Raw genomic sequence first — 16536 nt, forward strand, 5'->3', positions numbered from 1 at the left:
ATGCATATTATTAATTAAATATTTGGGAGTCCAGATCTTTGGAATGAGTGTAGCAAATGTAGTGCTAAATCCACTTTGATATGATGCAATTAGATTTGAGATAAAATCCATGATAATAATAACTAGTGTGCAAATAATTTAAATAGTAGATAACAGTTTGAATATGTTCTTTCATTGTCAAAGCCAAGTGTATTGCAGTACATCCTAAGGTGATTGTCAGGTAATAAACACATTTACATTTTGCATCAGAAGGAATACATGAAAACTGGTCAATGTTTTGTGTGAAATAAAACTAGCTTTTATTGGAAAAAAGATTGTCACAGTAAGTTTAATTTCAGCTGTTACATATAGCACACAGATGGAACGATGTCACTGTCACAAATATAGAATATCAACCCATATGATGAAATGAATTATATTTGAATGGTAACTGAAGGCTGTTATTCTGGTAGCAGTGCTTGCTAAATAGATGTCCCATTGGTTGAGGAATCATGCAACAGCTGTGGGATCATGCAATTAAAGGGTGGGAACAAAATAGACATTTTTATATTACTAGGCTAGTGTTTGTCAATGTGTGGGCATCTTAGACACACTCTGAGAAGTACGTGTCTGCATTCACAGAGAGACAATCACTGCTGAACACGGATTCCATCCTGGAAAAGAAGGAAATGCGTAACATTGGTTTGTATGTAGTCATATACACAATCACATAGGTTTAGTCCCCGTTTCAGATTGACCGGCAACATTTGGAAAAGAATGCCAGACCATTTTAAAGTACAAGCATTCCAAGTAATGTGGCATTTTATTTCCCACATGTTGATACAGGCATTTAACTAAAGTACTTCACATTATCTCACTTTCTTAAACATTTTACAGAGTTATGCGACTGCACATTGGGAAGGGGTTTAGTGCTGTTCAGCTTTTGCACAACTTTACTTACATCATCTTTACGTTCTTCGTGGCTTCAGTATTAGCAGGAATGTTGCTATAAAAAATAAAGTGTTACAGTTTACTAGGAGGATTTGTTCCTTTATTTCATTTCAGAAATTGTTTGTTTTACACATTTTTGTGAGAGATGGTGGCCTACTGGTGAAATGTTTAAGGTATAAAACACATAAAAACACAAAAGTGCGAGTACAGTTACCAATGCTCCTGGTCATGCCATAGGCCTTACTGGACAGTAGAGGTCTCCGTTACAACACTTTAAATTTATTCAATGCAAATGTATTCCAGTGTAACCAGAGAGCTTTTACCCACAGAATTATAGCAAGTCTTTGAAATTGAGAAGCCAAAAAACAAACCTGTTCTTTCACAGCTATGCTAGCTAACAAATGTTTCAGTAGTACTAGTTTAGTCACTGCCAGCAGTGTTGGGGACATGTGGGAAAAGTGTCCACTTGTTCAAGCTCAGCATTCAGGACTAAGCAACTTGGTGGCATCTGACAGATTGTAAATTGGCTGTTTGTCATTTGTTTGAAGTCTTGAATCACTTTTCCTTTTCAGTCACTGATACTCACTCCTTCATGGTCTTGGTTATTGTCTTCAAACAGGCAATGTCATCGGAGATGTCATCATCAAGCAGAGCTTAACAAAGAAAATATCTCAATCAGGTTTTTTTCCCCAATCATAAATTGTAAACCTAGGTCTTGTCATGCGTTTATGGTTGCTTTACAAGATAATATTTTACCGGTCCGGTTTATGTAACACTTTACAAATCAGCAAAAGGGTTATATAAATATCAGGTTCAGAAAACCAGGTTCAGATTGCATCATTCATTGTTCTAATCAAAATACTGTCCAAACCCAGTCATAGATTTATTCATAGATCCAAATCAAAGATGTATTTTAGTAAGTTCTGGTTTAAATTGAGATCCCTTCCCTTTATAACTCATTTATCCTCCACCATTCCCAAGTGAAGCGTCGTATATAATGACCCAGTAACATATCTTGAAAAGAGCCAATCAACAATTTTAAGCATCATTTTTGTTCTCAGTGACCAAGAATTAGTAAAGTTCAACAGTTTATTTCAGAAGCATTTTGGCTGTAGACCAGTGTAATTAAACAAGTAAATTTCACATAAAATGTGCACAAAGTGGGAATGAAGATTTTTGGCCCCCCATTTAATACCTTAAAATCATATCTACTCACCACTGCATTGGAGCTGGCAGATGTTGCGTGACCCAGTGTGGCCATCGCTGCAGACAAACCGGTTGCTCAGTTGGAAGAGCCCATAAAGGTTGCCTAAATCAACACTCTTCATTTCACCGGGCGAAGTGTTGTCAGGAGAGCGCGATCTCCTACCTCCAGGCCCATGTTTCCCATGGGGGCCATTTTGTGGTGGACCAGGTCTGTCTGACTTGCCGTTTCTGTCAGTTTCTCCAGCGTCGATTCCAGCTAATTGCAGAATCTTTACTGGAACGTTAAAGGACTTGGAAGCCTTGACAGTAGTAGTGTCAAAGTTGGTCGTCTTCTCAGCTTTGCAGACCACTGTAACAAACACAAATTGGAATGTAAAAGGTCCAAAAAGACCCTTGTGATCTTGCAATTGAACTGATAATCAAGAAAACACAGAGCCCATTTGTGAAAGATTAAATTTATTGGGTTCAGCTGAACAGTCTGGTACACCGATAAGAATAAGCATTCAGTCATTCCTTGTGGAAAGTTGATGCCAAGGTATTGATACAGTGTACACTATGTAAATAATGATCTGAATTTATATTGTCTTGAAATTATATTACAATCTGCTGCAGGTGGTTCTCAGGCACAGTTAAGGGTGAAAAGCCTGGACAAATGTCCTTCCTAAGGCATGAAGTGTCTGCCTGATTGGATTATTATGGATTATCACCTTGACTATTAGTGTAAAAGGTGGCAGCTCCGATTCAAGAGCTGGGATCCTACAGAACTGCTTCAAGTATGCTGGTAGTATTAAGAGAATTAAATTTCGGTTGCGTCACTGCTGAAGCAAGCAAACAATCAAACAAAAAGGAAATAAAATACTCACCTTTTGCAATCATTTCCTTAGTTGTCATGTTGCATTTTGGCATGGCTGTAGTCATGTTTGTAGTCAGCGTTTTGAACAGTTCACATTTGGTGAACACCTTGGCATCGGTACTGCATGGCATCAGAGCCACTACAGCCAGAAGTGCCAGTGCTGCGACAGATGAAGCCTTCATTTTTACGCTGTGCTGCTTTCCTCTGGATACATGCTGTAGGATCCACATGGCTCCCATATATACTCTAAAAGCCACCCACGCACCCACCCTTCGAGACCAACCCAAAGATTAACCTCTTTTGCATAGCATGAGATGAGAGGTTTTGACATTTTAAATACATAATTTTCTTAATTTGATCAAGTCAAAGGAACAAACAATTCTAATTACAGTGTATCCACATTTCAGGATGCTGTGTGCTTGTATGTGATTACAAGGGTGAATGTAAAGTTGTGAAAGCACGTCACCCATTGAAATTAGAGAAGATCGGATGTCCTGCTATTGAATTAAATCCTTAATCTTAAATTAAACCAAGTATTTTCTTTTCCATTGGTATTGAACATGAGACATTTTGAAATATTGAAATTTAAGAGGTTGGTCTTTTTTGTAATGATGTAACCTCACCTTTATAACAAGTTTAAGTCATAACACTTTTACGTGCTGCAGAGATGGTTGTTCTTCTGGAAGGTTCTCCTCTCTCCACAGAGACACACTGGAGCTCTGTCAGAGTGACCATCGGGTTTTTGGTCATCTCCCTGACTAAAACCCTTCTCTCCCGATCGCTCAGTTTGGCCGGGCAGCCAGCTCTAGGAAGAGTCCTGGTGGTTCCAAACTTCTTCCATTTAGGGATGATGTGCTCACTGTGCTCATTGGGACCTTCAATGCTGCAGAAATGTTTCTGCACCCTTCCCCAAATCTGTGCCTCGATACAATCCTGTCTCGGCGGTCTACTGACAATTCCCTGAACTTCACAGCTTGGTTTGTGCTCTGACATGCACTGTTAACTGTGCGACCTTATATAGACAGGTGTGTGCCTTTCCAAATCATGTCCAATCAACTGAATTTACCACAGGTGGACTCCAATCAAGTTGTAGAAACATCTCAAGGATGATCAGTGGAAACAGGATGCACCTGAGCTCAATTTTGAGTGTCATGGCAAAGGCTGTGAATACTTATGTACATGTGCTATTTCTGTTTTTATTTTTAATAAATTTGCTAAAGATTTCAAACAAACTTCTTTCACGTTGTCATTATGGGGTATTGTTTGTAGATTTTTTTGGAAAATAATGAATTTAATCCATTTTGGAATAAGGCTGTAACATAACAAAATGTGGAAAAAGTGAAGCGCTGTGAATACTTTCCGGATGCACTGTACACTATATGGCCAAAACATCTCATTCCAAAATCATGGGCATTGATGTGGAGTTGTCGCTCCTTTGCTGCTATAGCAGCCTCCACTCTTCTGGGAAGGCTTTCCACTAGATGTTGGAACATTGTTGAGGGGATTTGCTTCCATTCAGCAACAAAAGCATTATTGAGGTCGAGCACTGATGCTGGGCGATTAGGCCTGGATTGCGTTTCAGTTCATCCCAAAGGTGTTCGATGGGGTTGAGGTCAGGGCTCTGTGCAGGCCAGTCAAGTTCTTCCACAAACCATTGTAAATAATGGTGTTAAAAAAGGGATGATAAGGGATACTGCTCTATTATGATACAGCAAAAAGGTTGCAATTGACAAATTGTTTTTAATTTATTGTTTTGCAGTTATTGTTTTTATTAGTAAGTACTTTCGATCGGCCTAGGACTTTAAACTGGAGTTTGATGTGTTTGCCTGGTATCGATATCAGAAGAAATAATAATTGCTGAATAAAATCCTGCTATCTAGTGACTCCCATACATACAGTGAGGGGAAAAAAGTATTTGATCCCCTGCTGATTTTGTACGTTTGCCCACTGACAAAGAAATGATCAGTCTATAATTTTAATGGTAGGTGTATTTTAACAGTGAGAGACAGAATAACAACAAAAAAATCCAGAAAAATGCATTTCAAAAAAGTTATAAATTGATTTGCATGTTAATGAGGGAAATAAGTATTTGATCCCCTATCAATCAGCAAGATTTCTGGCTCCCAGGTGTCTTTTATACAGGTAACGAGCTGAGATTAGGAGCACTCTCTTAAAGGGTATAAAAAGACACCTGTCCACAGAAGCAATCAATCAATCAGATTCCAAACTCTCCACTATTGCGATTATTCGCAAATGGAAGAAACGCAAAATAACTGTCAGTCTCCCTCGGTCTGGGGCTCCATGCAAGATCTCACCTCGTGGAGTTTCAATGATCACGAGAACGGTGAGGAATCAGCTCAGAACTACACGGGAGGATCTTGTTAATGATCTCAAGGCAGCTGGGACCATAGTCACCAAGAAAACAATTGGTAACACACTACGCCTGCAGTGCCCACAAGGTCCCCCTGCTCAAGAAAGCACATGTACAGGCCCATCTGAAGTTTGCCAGTGAACATCTGAATGATTCAGAGGAGAACTGGGTGAAAGTGTTGTGGTCAGATCAAAATCAAGCTCTTTGGCATCAACTCAACTCGCCGTGTTTGGAGGAGGAGGAATGACCCCAAGAACACCATCCCCACCGTCAAACATGGAGGTGGAAACATTATGCTTTGGGGGTGTTTTTCTGCTAAGGGGACAGGACAACTGCACCGCATCAAAGGGACGATGGACGCAGCCAGGTACCGTCAAATCTTGAGTGAGAACCTCCTTCCCTCAGCCAGGGCATTGAAAATGGGTCGTGGATGGGTATTCCAGCATGATAATGACCCAAAACACACAGCCAAGGCAACAAAGGAGTGTCTCAAGAAGAAGCACATTAAGGTCCTGGAGTGGCCTAGCCAGTCTCCAGACCTTAATCCCATAGAAAATCTGTGGAGGGAGCTGAAGGTTCGAGTTGCCAAACGTCAGCCTCGAAACCTTAATGACTTGGAGAGGATCTGCAAAGAGGAGTGGGACAAAATCCCTCCTGAGATGTGTGCAAACCTGGTGGCCAACTACAAGAAACGTCTGACCTCTGTGATTGCCAACAAGGGTTTTGCCACCAAGTACTAAGTCGAAGGGGTCAAATACTTATTTTCCTCATTAACATGCAAATCAATTTATAACTTTTTTGAAATGCGTTTTTCTGGATTTTTTTGTTGTTATTCTGTCTCTCACTGTTAAAATACACCTACCATTAAAATGATAGACTGATCATTTCTTTGTCAGTGGGCAAACGTACAAAATCAGCAGGGGATCAAATACTTTTTTCCCTCACTGTATAACCCACAGCGATCAAGTCCTCTGAAAACAAGACCGGTTGATATGCAAGTTACCACAATATTTTAACTCAGGTTAGCGGTGAGGTTGACCTGCATGAATTCACCTCGAGGCCGTTTCGTTTTATACAAGATATAGGTTTATTAAAAATGTAAATGGGCAACATGTAATTGCAAACATGGGATAGAGACAGGCAGGGTGGATAAGATTAAAAGTGAGAATGAGAGAGAGATCTATCTAATACTTGAGTTTGGACTTGAGGCACAAAACAAAATAATCATATTACACTTCAGCTTCCAATTTAGATCCAATACACAACTACGTTTCTATGTCATTGTGATTTACCTAATCCTTGACTAGTGCACGACATATACTAACTGTGTTGTTTACTGAGATTCAGTTATGCAGACATTCGATAGTGGGGAGGGCTGACAGACTGTGCCCACTTGAGGACGGTAGCAAAGCTTCCAGGTTTTTGGTGGAGAAGTTCTAGTTCTGATTCCTGTCTGGGTTTCCACTTCAGTTCCTTTCAATCTTCCTGGATTTAATCTCCTAGGGTTGAATTGTTCCACTCCAAATTGTTAGATTATAACTTTCTTTTTAAATATGTTTTAGACAAATAGATTGTAATCTCTTTCCTTCCAAACTCTTAATTGGTCGGATTTTGGGTAATAAAATTCAAGTCAATGCAGTCTTTCATTCCTCTCCCTTGACTCCTGCAGAATGTGTATTGGGGGGTGTAATGGCTTTGAGCAGGGGTGCATCCACTTGCGGACCAGGACCATTCCCCCCACCCCCCAAAACAGAATAAAAAAATAGAATAGTATATCTATGACAACAGTTTATTTTGTATCGTGTTACTCCGTTATTACATTGTTAATATGTATTTATTGCAGTATATTGCTATTTTTAAATTAAAATGTAGCATTTGTGGCTTGTAATGGTAGTAAAATGGGTCTTGCGGCCCAGGCACTTATTTGACACCTGGACTTGCGGCCCATTGATAAATTTAGGTTGCTCACCCCTGGCTTTGAGGAATGTGAAAATGGTACAAATGTTACCTAAAGTTTCTAACATGTTTTAGTTCTATCAATTACATTTCAAGTCCCTCAAAGCATGACAGATGATAGCAAACAAGTCAGGTGTTCTTTTATTGTAATGTTCAATTTGCAATTTATTGGAATTCCAGGGGGGACTGGTCTGATGCCCATGTCAGTGGAGGATACATTTGGATATATGAATAATTCTCTTACCAAATGTTAATTGTGCATTGTATGTGAAATGTAAATGACCCAATGGTCGTTCCCGAGGTAGAATTACTTAATGTGTGATTAAGTTATCAGTCACCTATTCTTGCTTGTTACCAAAATGAGGAAGAAGCTGGGTAACACTTCTGTTAGCAGCATGTAGTTTGTATTGGGGTTTGGTGCCCTGGCTTATGAAATATATAAAGTACAGGTTCACAATCCATTATCTGAAACTCTTGGGGCCAGATGTGTTCAGAATTCAGAATATTTGGGATTTCAGAAAGGTAGTACAGTATATGTACTGCATATTACGGTAACACCCAGCACAGTCTGTGGTAGAACCCCATATGCAAACACATTAATATTTTTTGCAGCGAATGTTCAAAAAAATGTAAAAAGCAAAACATAAAAGCAAACAATATCGGAGACCACCTGATGCACGTGTGACTGCTAGGAGCGCTGTGACACAACTGACACCATGCACCTTCGGTTTTGCTGACTTATTGGAATTTGATGCTACAGACGGGGCATGGCAGTCCTGCTTTCTTGATTCCTGCTGTGTTGCATTGGTCAGTGTCACAGTTAACTCTTTTATAACAAGTCTACATTTCTCAATTAGGAAGGTATATGAATTTGTGTATATATTTGCCAAAATAAGGTTGCATGATTTACACCATTTCTGTATGGACCTCACTTTGGACATGGGAGCATTGTCATGCTGAAACAGGAAAGGGCCTTCCCAAAGCTGGAAGCGCAAACTTGTCTAGAATGTCATTGTATGCTGTAGCGTTAAGATTTCCCTTCAGTGGAACTAAGGGGCCCGAACCATGAAAAACAGGCCCAGACCATTATTTCTCCTCCACCAAACTTTACAGTTGGCACTATGCATTCAGGCAGGTAGTGTTCTCCTGGAATCTGCCAAATTCAGATTCGTCTGTCGGACTGCCAGATGGTGAAGCGTGATTCAGCACTCCAGAGAACTAATTTTCTCTGCTCCAGAGTCCAATGGTGGTAAGATTTACACCACTCCAGCCAACGCTTGGCATTGTGCACGGTGATCTTAGGCTTCTGTGCAGCTGCTCAGCCATGGAAACCCATTTTATGAAGCACCCGATGAACAGTTCTTGTGCTGATGTTGCTTCCAGAGGTAGTTTGGAACTCGATAGTGATTGTTGCAGGCCAGACGATTTTAACATGCTACACGCTTCAGCACTCGACGGCCCCATTCTGTGAGGTTGTGTGGCCAACCACTTTGCAGCTGAGCTGTTGTTGCTCCTAGACGTTTCCATGTCACAATAACAGCACTTACAGTTGACCAGGACAGTTCTATCAGGGCAGAAATTTGAACTTGGTGGCATCCTATGACAGTGCCACAGTGAAAGTCCCTGAGCTCTTCAGTATGACCCATTCTACTGCCAATGTTTGTCTATGGCAGGGGTAGGAGACCAAGATTCAGAAAGTACCCATGAGTTCTGCAAAGAGCCAAGTGTGTATATACACTCACCTAAAGGATTATTAGGAACACCATACTAATACTGTGTTTGACCCCCTTTCGCCTTCAGAACTGCCATAATTCTACGTGGCATTGATTCAACAAGGTGCTGAAAGCATTCTTTAGAAATGTTGGCCCATATTGATAGGATAGCATCTTGCAGTTGATGGAGATTTGTGGGATGCACATCCAGGGCACGAAGCTCCCGTTCCACCACATCCCAAAGATGCTCTATTGGGTTGAGATCTGGTGACTGTGGGGGCCAGTTTAGTACAGTGAACTCATTGTCATGTTCAAGAAACCAATTTGAAATGATTCGACCTTTGTGACATGGTGCATTATCCTGCTGGAAGTAGCCATCAGAGGATGGGTACATGGTGGTCATAAAGGGATGGACATGGTCAGAAACAATGCTCAGGTAGGCCGTGGCATTTAAACGATGCCCAATTGGCACTAAGGAGCCTAAAGTGTGCCAAGAAAACATCCCCCACATCATTACACCACCACCACCAGCCTGCACAGTGGTAACAAGGCATGATGGATCCATGTTCTCATTCTGTTTACGCCAAATTCTGACTCTACCATCTGAATGTCTCAACAGAAATCGAGACTCATCAGACCAGGCAACATTTTTCCAGTCTTCAACTGTCCAATTTTGGTGAGCTTGTGCAAATTGTAGCCTCTTTTTCCAATTTGTAGTGGAGATGAGTGGTACCCGGTGGGGTCTTCTGCTGTTGTAGCCCATCCGCCTCAAGGTTGTACGTGTTGTGGCTTCACAAATGGTTATTTCAGTCAAAGTTGCTCTTCTATCAGCTTGAATCAGTCGGCCCATTCTCCTCTGACCTCTAGCATCAACAAGGCATTTTCGCCCACAGGACTGCCGCATACTGGATGTTTTTGCCTTTTCACACCATTCTTTGTAAACCCTAGAAATGGTTGTGCGTGAAAATCCCAGGAACTGAGCAGATTGTGAAATACTCAGACCGGCCCGTCTGGCACCAACAACCATGCCACGCTCAAAATTGCTTAAATCACCTCTCTTTCCCATTCAGACATTCAGTTTGGAGTTCAGGAGATTGTCTTGACCAGGACCACACCCCTAAATGCATTGAAGCAACTGCCATGTGATTGGTTGGTTAGATAATTGCATTAATGAGAAATTGAACAGGTGTTCCTAATAATCCTTTAGGTGAGTGTATACTGTAATATTATATCATACAAATGTAATGGTGTGTATTTGATATATTATAACTTGAATGGCTATTCTTCTTCTTGTTTATTTAGCGGACAAGTGCAATATACATTAGATCTGTCGTAAAAACACTGAGCAATAATTAAATCATATAATTTTATTCAAAAGACATGGTTAAGTGATAAGCTAAACTGAGGTACTCGTATTTCTGAAGCTCTGAACACAATTGCGATTCAATGGCATTGTTTAGGTCAGAAATTCTGTTTTTGACTGTGTGCTACGAGAGTTGAATCTTTTCAGATTATCGTCTTCTGGAGTTTTTTAACAAAAATGCGTATATTACCGAGATGAAGCCGACTAGGCATGTGCTCCCGTTTTGTGATTGGTTTGACAGGGGACAGTTTTCGGCAGTTAGAGGTCACAACTTTTGACCCATATGCGCATGCGCGGACAGCTTTCAGCACAGGCACAGCATAGGAGACATTCATTATTATTTGCTACGGTGATAAGAGTGGCCTTTTAATATACAGATTTTCATAATTTTGTGTGGAATATGCATGAATACCGTGAATTATTTGGCTAAATTATAAAATTCTGGTCAGAACTGCGGAAATCTGCGGTACCAGAATGCCACTGTATGTTCTGTTACGCTTCTAGAAGAGAGCCACGTGTGGTGGATTAAAGAGCTGCATGCAGCTCGGGAGATGGCGGTTGGCCACCGCTGGTCTGTGGAGATTGCATGGCTGTGTGCTTGATTTTACATACCTGTCATTGGTGTGGCTGAAATAGCCAAATCCACTAATTAGAAGGGGTGTCCACATACATTTGGCCATGTAGTGTATATGTTCATATTTATGTTATATTATCTTCAGTAACCCCCCTCGCTACTAATTACCGAGTTTCATCAGTATGGGTGTCAAGAACCAGTTAAGAATGATTTAAGCAATGAAACCTGATGTTCCTGTCACTCATATCTTTTTGATGGGTTTCAAATAGTATTAACATTGAGGGTATATGTCCATTCATATGTAATATTGGACAACTCACAGTCTGGCAATGACACCTGTATGATGTTGCTGACAGTTCCCAGCTACATTGACAGTCTGTTTCAGTCACATTAACTAGGTGCCAAAAGTGAAAATGCAGAGACTCACAGACATATGCAAAACAGGTCACTGTACAAAATAAGCACACATCAGAATTGTGTTAAAAATAACACAAAGCAGGTGTTCAGACAAAAAACGCCAGTTTTAATAAGCAAAATCCCCTTTCTGGTCTTTGATGTACAATAATAGGTGTATTGACGGAGGTGCAAATGTTACAATTTGCAAATAGAAATGGCAGTTTAGCACACTGGACTGTTTTCAGTATGGTCAAGGCATCAACACACATTTGGCAGTGCATCGCCGTTTCTTTCTTGTCCATTCAGTCCTACAACCAATTAGGTTATGAAGAACAAATAGACTGTGAGAGTACACAGTTTAGTGATCCCTGGGCACCAATTACACATCTAATTAATTTAGTCTATAATGGGCGGATGGCTCAAGTAGAACTCAAGGACCTGCAGTATATTTTATATTTATTTTCTTGAAGGAGGACAAAAGACACCACAATCTCATCTCAAATCGAATCTTCGGATTTTCTGCGTACCCCGAAATAAACGTCAAATTCAGAAATTCCTTCATGGCAGCCTGTTTCCGGAGAGACATTGCGATTAATTTATGTTCCACACACACACACCCCTCCCCTTTCCAATTTGTTGCCGTTTCAAGGGCAGGTTGTCATGGGAGAACTCTCATAAGACTCTTTTCATTGTCACCAGACATAATCCCTCTATGAGCCCTAAGCTGGTGTACATTCACAGGGCTCAGCGCTTTCAATTCAAAAAACACCTTTCCTTTGTGTCAAGAAAATCCTGGCGCGTTACACATGCTCGTTAACAGCTTGACCACAGAAGGACAATCATGCGGTGAAAGACGAGACGACAAGCAATCGGGTGAGAACCAACTACAGGAAGGTGCCCTGATCCGTTGAGAATTGCACCGTCGACAAAAGCCTTGGGGGAAAAGGTGCTTGGGGATTTCTCTGTAACAAAGTGATTTAGTTCAGCTGCTCTGTCCCTCTGGGAGCCCCCAAATCAGCCAGATTAGGTTGTTAAAGACAGTTTTAGCTTTAAATTGTGATCATTTTAGTTAGTTATTTTCAGGTAAGTGAGCTATTCTTGTATTTCTGTGCAGACTTTGTGACATACTGCACAGACTTAGCAACAAATAAACACTGGGCAAATGGGAATTTTGGAGGAAGAGACTGTTTTTAACATTGGTTGGGTGAAAAGCCACCTAACAGTTTAAGTCAAGGGGTTTATTGTCAAGTAAACCTCACCTTTACAATGAACCCCACATTTTTACTTTTACAAAACAACTAAAAAACAAACATAAAAACACAATTCTGGTCTATTAATCCAACAGGTTTGCAAGTGAAGCACAGCTGATTACCAATACTGAGCAAACAAAAATCTCAGCTTTAAGAACATCTAAATCAGGAAAGACAAGCAAGACTACAGTCACACCATATCCATATCCTCGTAAGCCACTTTTTTATTATTAAGTTTGCATTTATCTTAACAGTGTACTGAATGCTTTGGCCAAAGAAAATACCTCGTTTTCGTAAGCGAAGCGGTTTTGGAGAAAGGTTGAATTTTATTTGAATGCTTGATGTTGTACTCCAGGACCTAACCTATATTTAATGCAATTTCCTCCCCCTCTTGTCAATAGTTTTTTATATAATTGAGCCACTCAATCACTGCGTTTCTTTACTTTTCATTTCACAGATGTGCTAAATTGTGTAGAGGTTTTACAATAGCCCTGACAGAACAGTCAACTTAAAAAGAGAGGCGCAATCATGGATGCTCAAATGATTAACGTGACAGGCTGCTCTCGGCAACACGCAGAGTTAAGCCCTTGGTTTTGTTAGAAGACAATTGAAAACACGTTTTTGGGGCCTGAAATCAAGTCAATTGTACAGCAGAATTGTTTACAATGCCGGAGGAAGCAGAGGAGGCTGCAACCCTGCTGGCAAAAACACAAGGCCCCTTCAACAACACACACGCATAAACTGTGCTCATAATAAAAGGGCGTGTGTTGGTGCGATTATCCCTGCACTAGAACTCTCCAATCAGTATGAACTGGTAACAAATATAGGATATTGACCGGAGAGGAGCCCTTTGGCTGCGGAATCCTGTCCAATTAGGAGAGAAACATTGTGGCAGACTTTGAAAAGAAATGTAGTCATGCAATGTCCACAGGGGCCCTAGAAAAGCAAATCATTATGATTTTAAGATTATTCAAAAAGTATTTTTTGAAGAAAACACCCCCAAAACAAAACATAAAATGGCTTACCCAAATCAGACAGGTAAACAAAGGATGCCTCCATTTAACCACACAAATTTACCAGGATTATTTGACACAATCTGGAATTTGAGCGGCAGAAATACTTTTCATGTTATAAAAGACGATTACCCTGTGTTAAAACAATGCTGATCCATTTATATATATTCATTTATTTATGAAGACTTGTTGAAACTCATAATAAACGTGACCTTTATCTCTGCCAGCGGGACCCGCAGCGACATGCTGACCTGGAATTTCATTATATCCAGGTTGTAGAGTTCATCCAGATTTGATAAGGTACTCAGCAGCTACCAATCCCCCCAAAATTTAGTTTGTTTAGTGAAAATGACTGTCAGTTTACCCTGGTAAAATTATGGGGAAAATTATCCCACAGAAACATCAGCCCTGAGAAGACTCAAATTAGGAGGATCGTATTCAGATTTCATCCACGTTTGTTCACATAGTAAGGGTTTTATTGTCATGGTTCAGGAAGTGTATCCCTGAATACTAAAGTGAAAATATAACTAACACAGGATTAAACAACACAAACCATTTGTGCTGATCAGATTAAAACTTTTAAAAAAAGGTCAACCACTAGACAATAAAACAAGAGTTTGAAATAAACTTTCTTAAAATCACACCTCATATGTCATACATTTGATTCAGAAAAAGAAAAAATATATAGAATTCTTACACTGTGTCTGCTACATAGCGTATTCGAAAAAGCCTACCGTTGAAAACATTGACGCCAGTTGTTTGAGTCAGTAGGAGTCAATTTTGAAAAACAGTGCAGAGCTCAAACGAGCTGGTAATTAAACAAGTCTTCAGGCACTCCCACAAGGTGGGTACAAAGTTAGATGTCATTTTCTTTCCTTTGTTTGTCAGAAGAAAACTTTGTTAGTGTCAGGTTTTGATGGCAACTTCTTGTTTGTCCTTTTTTTTCTTTTTACACCACTATCAGTTGTAAACAAAAGTAAAAAAAACCAAAAACATTAAAACTACGTGTGTTCTAAAAAAGATACCGTTATCTATCAAGTGATGACTACCTCAAAAACAACATAAAACACTGATTATAAATTGACTAAATCTGTATAAACCTGAGTATAAATCAACAAAAGGCCAAAGGACTAGAAAAACTAAAAATATTGTTGTTTTTTCTTGATTTTTCTTTCAGAATTATAAAAAAAGGAATGTTCTGTCAATCTCAGTCCTTCATGAGGCGGTTTTGGATGCTGCACAGGCATAAGACAGTTTACAAACGGGAGGAGGCCGTTCGCCCCGTTGTGCAGTGTGGAGGTCTGAGATCCTATCGCTTGGCATGGTGGCTTGACCTTGGGAGCACTGAGTTGGAGGAGGAGGAGGTAGAGGGGAGCGAGGCGGTGGCGGCCGCGTCTTCGGCCTCCTCCAGCTCTCCCTGGAGCTCTTGGCTGACGCTGGTCTGCAGGGCGGCCGGCGTCAACCACTCCTTGGGCAGGCAGTTCTGGAGGAAGGGGATGCAGGAGCTGAAGTAGGCCAGCCGGTTCACCCAGCGTGGGATCTCCCTGCCGCACAGGATCTGAAACAGGGGACAGAGCGGGTCAGCCAAGGGCTCTGCGAAAGAGCGAGTTGACAAAACGGTTGGTGGGACCCTTCCAACGCAAAGCCCTCCGCTTGCGTGACCATCCAACCCTAGGCCGAAAGTCAGAATTTCTTTGCTCATTTCCCCACCATTAAATACAATACCTGAGGGGAAACATTGCAGTGTGTGGGACTTGGATATAATACTGTCGTTGTGTGTGTGCGTGTGTGTGTCCTGCATGCCTAAAGCAAAGATTTGAGTAGCACTTTATCATTTACACTGATTATCAAAGAATGAGCCTATCGTCATTGGCCTACTTTTTCTTAACCAGTTCTAACCGTTAATTTTATGTCAGTATATTTGAATAAAAGAGCTGTCTTTCAATATTTACATTCAGTCAGAAAACCTTCATTATATATTAGCAACCGGGCAGAAAATGCGTGGGAGTCTACTGGCAAGTTAATCATATAAATACCAGGACTAGAATCCCACATATCTAGTTTACAGCAGCAAATGAGACGCATTTGGTTCGTGTTGCAAAGTCCTATTGTGGTTAGAAAAGGTATAAGCCATATGTAGAAGGAAACACCACATCTGAACTGGAGGGATAAGGTTTTTAGAGATAGAGAATCAAATTTATTAAATGATTAGAGAAACAAAGTAAGCACAAGCAGGCATGAATCTACAACTTTGATGTTTCAGCATTCAATTTGCATTATCTATCTCAAAAACGGAGGGGGGGGGGGGGGGGCAGTGTTCAATATAGAGTTGCTTCGGAACCGTCGCTTAGCAATGTGTTTAAGGGCCCATGACTCATAATGAGATTAACCCACTTGTTGGAAGTCCATGAAGCTTGATGATTTTGGCCTTTGGCTCAAATGACTAGCATTGCAACAGACTGAAACTAATGTTTTTAGAGAAACCCCCACAAGAGAATTGAGATGTTTTCTTTCCAGGAGACGCTGACAGTCTCGCATGAAGACTTCCGTTTTGGGATTAAGTTCGTAACGGACTATACAGTTTGGATAAACACGGTCTCCCTTGAAACTCTTCCTGCTTGCAATACTGTGCAAAGTTCCCTGTCTCCGTCTAAAGTACGAGGACTCCGGGACTAATTAAGATAAGAGTCTGAACGGGAATAGAAAGAGCATTCCATAAAAGACCACTGCGACCTGTTCACAGCTGAAATATACTGATATACTAGAAGGAAGGGCGATGTTCTACAACAGGAAGTATGACAAAAAGTATAGTAGCTATAGAAACGCAGTAGGATGAGGCAGATCAAGAGAATGGACTGCGGACCATTTCCTCAACAGGTCTTATCTTTTCATAAGTGGTACCCAGCCCCGTC

The 16536-nt window shown here is 40.7% G+C and overlaps 1 protein-coding gene and 1 long non-coding RNA gene across 3 annotated transcripts in view; both read right to left on the bottom strand.

Moving 5' to 3' along the window:
* Positions 1–281: 281 nt before the first annotated feature.
* On the bottom strand, positions 282–3184 carry LOC136719079 (uncharacterized). The gene is made up of 5 exons (XR_010805355.1): positions 3000–3184; positions 2147–2485; positions 1517–1583; positions 941–985; positions 282–653 (listed from the first exon to the last, which is right to left on the bottom strand). It is a non-coding gene; the product is annotated as an uncharacterized LOC136719079 (long non-coding RNA).
* Positions 3185–12817: 9633 nt separating this feature from the next.
* desi2 (desumoylating isopeptidase 2) overlaps positions 12818–16536 on the bottom strand; it is a 34801-nt gene continuing 31082 nt past the window's right edge. For both annotated transcript variants that reach the window (XM_066696660.1, XM_066696661.1), the window contains one exon: positions 12818–15182. In XM_066696660.1, coding sequence (XP_066552757.1) covers positions 14934–15182 — 249 coding nt within the window. In that variant the 3' untranslated portion in view covers positions 12818–14933. The remainder of the gene's footprint in view (positions 15183–16536) is intronic.

Source organism: Amia ocellicauda, chromosome 23, assembly GCF_036373705.1.
Source record: "Amia ocellicauda isolate fAmiCal2 chromosome 23, fAmiCal2.hap1, whole genome shotgun sequence".
Taxonomy (NCBI): domain Eukaryota; kingdom Metazoa; phylum Chordata; class Actinopteri; order Amiiformes; family Amiidae; genus Amia; species Amia ocellicauda.